At 36.4% G+C, this 7,912-nt stretch overlaps 2 protein-coding genes across 2 annotated transcripts in view; one reads left to right on the top strand and one right to left on the bottom strand.

Moving 5' to 3' along the window:
• Positions 1–4,601, bottom strand: part of pop4 (POP4 homolog, ribonuclease P/MRP subunit) — a 10,800-nt gene extending 6,199 nt beyond the window's left edge. Inside the window, exons 1-7 of the mRNA XM_016560708.1 lie at positions 4,482–4,601; positions 4,234–4,286; positions 3,464–3,687; positions 3,242–3,319; positions 3,055–3,116; positions 2,819–2,920; positions 116–2,080 (exon numbers count right to left, since the gene is read on the bottom strand). Coding sequence (XP_016416194.1) covers positions 1,944–2,080; positions 2,819–2,920; positions 3,055–3,116; positions 3,242–3,319; positions 3,464–3,687; positions 4,234–4,286; positions 4,482–4,488 — 663 coding nt within the window. The 5' untranslated portion in view covers positions 4,489–4,601 and the 3' untranslated portion in view covers positions 116–1,943. The remainder of the gene's footprint in view (positions 1–115; positions 2,081–2,818; positions 2,921–3,054; positions 3,117–3,241; positions 3,320–3,463; positions 3,688–4,233; positions 4,287–4,481) is intronic.
• A 1,062-nt stretch (positions 4,602–5,663) lies between these two features.
• The window catches only part of shcbp1 (SHC SH2-domain binding protein 1), a 20,483-nt gene continuing 18,234 nt past the window's right edge, over positions 5,664–7,912 (top strand). Inside the window, exons 1-4 of the mRNA XM_016560721.1 lie at positions 5,664–5,998; positions 6,275–6,475; positions 6,559–6,674; positions 6,799–7,007. Coding sequence (XP_016416207.1) covers positions 5,803–5,998; positions 6,275–6,475; positions 6,559–6,674; positions 6,799–7,007 — 722 coding nt within the window. The 5' untranslated portion in view covers positions 5,664–5,802. The remainder of the gene's footprint in view (positions 5,999–6,274; positions 6,476–6,558; positions 6,675–6,798; positions 7,008–7,912) is intronic.

The following is a 7,912-nucleotide window of genomic DNA, read 5'->3' as shown; positions in this document are numbered from 1 at the left end:
AATGCGTGGGGGGGGGGGAGTAGATTTAGATGCTGTAGACAAAGAACTAAAAAATCCAGAATACTTTTAATTTTTAACAGTAAAATAGTGATACATGAAACTTAACACATAAAACTGTCAAAACAACAACTACTACATTCTGCACGAGGCTGCCATGTAGATATGGAAGCCATTTTTATGGCTTTTTATGGTACGGTATATTAAAAATCTATATTAGAAATCATTACAATCCTGTACATGTGCGCTTGTGTCCCAGCTGTTTCATTTATATTCCACATCACAGTCATTCTGTTGCCAACCAAGACAAATAAAGCAGAAATGTAGTGGTCAACTACAAGCATGATTCTTTCCATCTAAAATTCTTGTTCAGATTTTTCCCATTACATTATTTTATTGTAAACTTTAATTGTAAATTAATGTGGTCTTTTTCAAATAATTATATGATGAAAAAAAAATGTTTATTCATACACACTTCGAATGACGTGAAGTGAACAGTTAAGTCTATATTTGTTGTTTCTCTGATAAACAGTATTGGATTAGATAGCAGAGAACTCCATTATCTGATTTACTAAGCAATAGAGTCAAAACAACAACAGAACTTTGACCCTTAAACCAGTCGGATGCCGTAACCAGCCAAACAAGTTTTTGGACAGAAATTTCTGCAAAGTGACTGTAAACAACAGGCTTGTTTTATGAGCAAGGTCTATCCGTTTAATGCACAGCACAATCTGAAACTTTATGTGTGACAATTAATAGGCTATAATGTTCCTTGTAGAAATAAAAAAAGTGATTTAGAGGAAGTATATGGAGGATCCATATGATGCAACACTGTTGAGACAGTGATTTCAGAGGAGACAACATATAATGTAAGGCACCTCTTTTCTCATAAAAGACATTGCACAGCAGAATGACGAATAGACTATGTTTAACTGCAAGAATGGTGACATCCATTGTTGTCATATTTCAGTACATAAGCAGTCAATGTTTTTCAGCTTCCTTTAACTCAAAAAATGTTCAAGGAAACAGTTGCTCTCAGAAAAAAAAATCAAGATTATTTGACATTTAGTACTAAGCAATAAACAGAAACTCTTACATATTTAATTAGAAAACCTGTTCTGTGTCTTGTATAGGAAGGATGGAATTCCCTGGCATTACTGGAAGAGGCGTTTATGAGTCACCCAACAAGGAAAAAACCTTGACTAAGTATCAGGCCCTGTTTCACTGTGGGAAAAAAAAATCCTTGTTTTGTAAGCAGGCAAATATTACAACATATACTACAGTGAAACAAAACCACATAACTTATTCCAATTTTACTTCGTGCCGTTTGAACTGGAGATCTGAAGTGGTGCTTGTTCAAGTACAAGTCTGAAAACACTGCTTCTAACAGTACTTCGCTTAAAGTTGTATAAAAATAAACATTATAGAACCTACTTAAATACCTCCCACTACGGGAAATTATTGTACTATTGTGGATCTGCTATCATACCATGCAACATAACATTAACAAAATATTTAAGATGTTCTTAGGGAAGTATGATATTTATTGGTAGTATTTTTTTTATTTTTAGCATTAGCAGTGCTGACTACCCTTGAAGATATAATAAGGCCATAAATAAAGAGTTTGTGGGAACCTTGTATAAAAATGAAGTGACAGGAACCAGGGATTAGAGAGAGAGAGAGAGAGAGAGAGAGAGAGAGAACTCAGGAGGTTAAAATTCATTCTTCCTCCCTTCTCTTCCAAAAAGGCCTCCCCCTGGTGGACAATCAAAAACTACTACTTTTCCTAAATGCCCAATATACTGTAGTTTCATGCCTGGTCAGATTTAAAGCATAAAACAAGAGGAAGAAGCTAAGAAATCCATAATGATTAAATGTTGTCTCTTAATTCCCCAGTATGAGCCAACAGTTAAAGCTGACATGATGTAAGCTGATAAAACTTCCCATTACAAGTCAATAGTTCCTTTTACTTTGAATTTCTTTGCCGACCGCTCACTGGAGCGCAGTTCAAACTTGCTGCCATAGATGTGCGTTACGAAATCACCGATCTCCACACTGAACACACTATTCCTCTTCGGTATAACTGAAGAAAAAGAGAGTAGGGGAAATGTCAATATTCATAGGGAATTAATGAAGAACATATGCTCTACAATGACTGAGCAACACTGTTTGAGAGGTTAAAGGGAATCAACGGTCAAACAAAATGGAAGAACAGATCTTTCTACACAATATATTTTGACAAGACTTTGTTCTCAGGTTCATTTGGCACAAGGGGTTCTGAAAGGTGGCTAATGACTGTGATGAGGAAGAAGTTAGAAGTGTTTTCGTGACAGGAAGAGGACTCACTTTCGGTTTGGACTAGTCACTACACTATTATCATGGCCAACAACAAATTCACGATAATGATATTATTGTGATATCTATAGAATGCTATCAATCAAATGAATCTTTGACATGTCAACCAGAGAGTTACTATAATAAATGTGTAAATTGTCATTTTTTAATGAAATGATTTGAAATATCAGGGTTGTCCTCAATACTAGTATATTGCGACACCCCTAGTCTGGACAATGATAAAAGAATACAGTTTTACATTATGTTATTTTGACATGATTACCACAGTGTATAAAGCCACAGTAAAAACTTTATAGTTAACTGCTAATTTCTCATATTTCTTTTTTTTTTTTTGCACTCACTGGCTCCACCTTCCTCTAGTCTAATGGACAAAAGCTTGGTTTGGCATCTTTGAGTACTGACATACTCACTTACAGTAGTGAAATGACGTGAAACCTGTAAAAATTATCTATATTTACACACATACCTTTTAGTTTGTCCTCTTTTGTAAGGATTTTGAAGACGTGCTTCAGTTCCTGTACCAAGATGCCAGTTAGACCCACATATGAGGGGCATTTTGATCGGACAACTACAAGGAAAAGAGTTGAGAGAACATGAGGTTCCACTACATGCATTATTTCGAAAATCTGGATATTCTGCTGCTAAAGCAAAAAAAAGTGTTCCTTTGTGCACAGACATTTTTAAATGTGCATGACGTTGTACCTGTTAAGACAGCACCATGGAAATCAGCTTTCAAGAACTTCTGCTGGATCATCTGTGGGTTGCTGTATCCAAAAAGAAACAGACAGCACATTCATGGAGCTAAGTTAGCAAGACTGGAAATGAAATAACACCCAAAAAGCCAGAAATTCTGAAGAGCATCTTCCTGAAATTATGACACGCATCTTACCTTCCTGGTTTCAATCCATTACATAGATCCACAATGTACTGTTTCCATAGCTCATGCAGAGGCAAGAAGAGGTCATATCTACAATCATAACCACAGACAAAGATGCAAGAGTGATTTTAGTTTTAAGCACTACTTTTACTTACATAATATAGTGCATGATACAATACTACAGTGTGAAAGAGAGTATAAACGTTGATTTGAAATGAAACATCTAATAACTACTTTTGATGTTCAGGTTTGAGCTGGAATATTTTAAGCTGTCTTCTTTCTTTGGCATTCAGTCCCTTGGCCTTTCTTGTCTTTCCCTTCTTCTTCGTTGGTCTTTTATATTCCAGTACCACTGCCTTGTGCAACATCATTTCCTCAATGTGTTCATCCTTCATTTGGGGAAGGCTATTCTTTAGGAATGTTTTGGTCAAAGCATCCGCTGCCGTTCCATGTTGAGACTGTAAAAAACAGCATTCAGCAACATATCGACGAGTTTGTAAAGTTTCTGTACATCATTCAGTGCGAGTTCATCTGCATCATTGGACCAGTGTTGCCAATTTAGCTACTTTGTAGCTAGATTTAGCGACTTCCCCACCCATTTTGAGACTTTTTTCAAAAGTTTAGGGACAAATATAGCAACTTCTTGGACAAACCTTATCTAAGTTCTCATCTTGCCCACTGATCTACGTTCATCTTTATATAGATCAGTGAATTTGCCATTGTGATGTCATCTAGTGACATTTAGCTACCAGTTTTAGCTACTTTCAATTGAAAGCAGTTGGCAACACTGCATTGGACTGTTCCGTGATTTCAAATCTTTACAGATCCAGGGAGTCCCTAAGCAGACCTTCAGCCTCAGGCCATTCAGAGATCCCCAATATAAAAAGAACTAGACTCGGTAACACTTTACATACGTGCAGATTTAAGAGAATTACTAATATTTCTATACGATGGAACAGCACGAATTAGGAAACTAATGCTAATGATAATCAACGTTTAGTCACCTCAACTCCCAAAATATCGCTTTGCTCTGATGGTATTCGGGATTGCACCACACCTGAGAAAATAAAAAGAGTAAAAAAAAAAAGTGTTAGGAACCATACATATGTTGTTCATTTTGTTCTCTTTTGGCAAAGAGTGAGTAATGTTGAGTTTAGCATGGAAACAGGATCCAATATGATCGCTACACAACTTATTAAACAACATAATATTAGTCGGATTGCGAGCAATACAAAATCATCATCAAACTTACTTTCCATAATTCAAAACACACAGGATCCAACACTGCTGCTCTGAAATCACACGTGCTGACAAGGACAGAGGAGCTGATCACCGATTCAGAGTGAGACAGGAGTAATCGAGCACGGCATCATTCACCACAGATTTTCAGGCTAAAATAACAATAAATAATACCGAGAAGATTATTTGTTTCTTATATAATAAAAAAAATGCGTTAAAATGTACAAGCATATGACTCTCTAAATCAATATTGATTATTTTAATTATTTGCCATGCGAGCATAATAATAATAAAGTATGCAGATACATTTATATGCATGTTAGTCTAAGGCTAAATGTGCACTCAAATTCACTAGTTAAAATATTTTATATATTCAAAAATATATGCTGCAGTATGTTGTACTTCTCCCTCTCTATCCGCTATAAAGTCACGATGAAACAAAGATAGTAGCGACAGATCTGTCACAAGAGATAAAAATTATGAGGTTGTTAACTATGAGGTGTGATTTAAGCATTTACGTTGCTAGCAATCAGTCGTGTCGATCGTCGCGTACCTTGCTGTGAGCAGAAGCCGTGACCATAGTATAATGCCGTGTGATAAGAAGCGCGACACTTTCGTCGCCCCCCTTCTCGCGTGAGAAGCTACATGACGTCTGCGCCGTGTCATCTGCAGCACCTTTTGCCAGTATTGTAGAACAAACTAACTAACTAACTAAATATTTTGTAAATCTTATAAATATTAGGGTCACAGACTACTCAAAAACACAAACAAACAATGTGCAACATTCAACGTTTCACATTTTAGGGATGAAATGCGTATAAAAATTTATTTATTTCAATCATAAAAACATGCTGAGAAGGCACGATATGTGTTTCATATAGATTAACATGTCCTCCATATGACTCAACGTTCAGATTTAAGAATAAGATATTTTTTTCACCCAAGATTTTTACAAGTGGAAATGTACGTTTCTGGTAGAATGTCCCGTCTCACGTCTCATATCTTACGTCTGACGCCTGAATACTATGGGATTTTGGCCAGACGCCTGGCGAGCGTATACACGTTAGTTCTCCTCTCAGTTTGCTTAGCAATCAGCAAAAAGTGCACATACTACACCCCATAGTTAACAAGTGTGCAGTGTCCCTTTAAGAGTGTGTCGGTTTGCTCCGCCCCGTCGCTTTATTGGGCTCTTCTGCTCCGCCCGGGCAGGGTTTGAAAATACAAGTGAAGAAGGGAGGAGACCGACAGTTAGTTGATAACTTAGTTAACTAAACACTTTTATTCATACCTGTCCCTCGTTTACTTTAGATAGAGTAAAGGTTTAAACTTCAGTGATGTCTGGGGAGCTTGTGTGCTCAATGCCGGAGGAGGTGAGACACGCCGAGACAGAAAACAGCGTAGAAATCACCATCAAACTGACCAGCGAAGATCCACTGAATGATCCCGATCATAATGTCAACCAGCAGACAGAAGGACAGACAGAGACCGTCTGTAATGAGATCAGACCAAACCACAGTCGGGTTTCTAAAGGTTTGTGATGTTTATGTGATTTGACTGTGTGATTTCTGTGTGACATTTTCCTTTATATCAAATTAACTTACTTTGTATGTCATTCACTCCCATTAAATAACAATATGAATCTAATGTCACACTTTTGACTTTGACATTGCTGTTTTTTTTTATTAATTAATTAATTAATTAATTAAATATCAAATTGTCCAAAACACATTAGGTTGGATATTGGATGTAAGTCTGTAGGCCACTTTATTGAACTGGCATTGCTGATGAGATGTATATTGTTTTCAGAGTTATTTCGGACTGAAGAAGAAGATGATGATGATGATAATGATGACGACAGCGGCACCCATTATCTGAATAGTAATGAGAGGCCATGTACTCATCTACAGCGAGCAGAGAGGCCAGGAAATGGAAAAGTGCCGGACACCTTCCAGACAGACCATCTTCTGTACTATGAGAGATTCAAAGCATATCAAGATTACATGCTTGGTAACCATCCAAACACTTCTGACAGACACCCACAACAGCAGACGAGTTAATAAGTGTGTTTATAAACCTGAATTGTTTGACAGGTGACTGTAAAACATCTGAAGTAGAAGCCTTCACAGCCGAGTACCTGGAGAAGATAGTGGAGCCATGTGATTGGCAAGCCATATGGCACACGGATGTGTTTGATGTGCTGGTTGAAGTAAGTTCATTATAACATGCTTTTTGGGTATTTACTATTTACAGTTAAACCATGAAAAGTTAATGCTTATGATTGAAGCATCTGCACAAGGGAGTATTTAGAAAGCGGAGGGTTGCTGTTGTAGGTTGTTGATGTCGATTGTAAGGAGCTCAAGGCAAAGGTGGAGCTGGTGCTGCCGATGGAGTGTGAGACCAGAGGATGCGATCTTACTGAAGAGTCCATGAAGGTCCTGCTGGAGGCTACACTTCATAAAGTGTCTCTTCTGGAGCTCTCGGTTGTCTATGATGAATCCAGGGACTTTGATCAGACTGCTTTGGCCCTGGAACACCTCAGGTTAGTTAACCATTTTAAAGGTATATATTTTTCCTATTTTGAAGCAGCCATGCTATTCAGTTTATGTTGGTAGTCCAACGAACATGAAATAACAATGAACAATGGTAGCATTTATAAATAAGTAAATCTGCAAATTAGTTTGAAATACATATATACACATACTACATTTGAAAGGTCTGTTTGACTAAAAATACTGTAAATTATGTGCAAATTAATATAACAGTTTTCTATTTTAATATAAAGTAATTTATTCTTGTGATGGCAAAGCTGAATTTTCAGCAGCCATTACTCCAGTCTACTGTGTCACATGATCTTTTTAAAAAATCATTTTAATATGCTGCTGATTTGGTGCTCCGGAAACATTTCTTTCTTCATGTCTTATTGTGTATGTTGAAAGAGGTTAATATTTTTGTGGAAGCTGTGATAATTTCTTTCCCCAGGGTTCTTTTGAATACATGCTGTTCTTTTGAACTTGGTATTCGAAATAGAAATAGTTTATAACTTTCTAAATATCTTTACTACATTTTATTCATCATCCATGCTGAATAAAAGATCAAGTTCTTTATATATGTGTGTGTATATATGTATATGTACACTACCGCTCAAAAGTTTGGGATCAGTAAGACTTGTAATGTTGTTTAAATAAGTCTCTTCTGCTCATCAAGGCTGCATTTATTTGATCAAAAATACAGAAAAAAACTTGCAGTGATAGCAAAGATTTATATTGTTAGAAAAGATTTATATTTTGAATAAATGCCGTTCTTTTTGACTTTTTATTCATCAAAGAATCCTGAAAAGAATCCTGAAAAAGTATCGCCGTTTCCCAAAAAAAATATTTGGCAGCACAACTGTTGCCAACATTGATAATTCTATTAATAAATCAGCATATTAGAATGAATTCTGAA

Source organism: Sinocyclocheilus rhinocerous, unplaced genomic scaffold, assembly GCF_001515625.1.
Source record: "Sinocyclocheilus rhinocerous isolate Xijiao unplaced genomic scaffold, SAMN03320098_v1.1 scaffold18, whole genome shotgun sequence".
NCBI lineage: Eukaryota > Metazoa > Chordata > Actinopteri > Cypriniformes > Cyprinidae > Sinocyclocheilus > Sinocyclocheilus rhinocerous.
The sequence above is the reverse complement of the archived record's forward strand: the minus strand, read 5'-3'. Positions and strand labels throughout refer to the sequence as shown.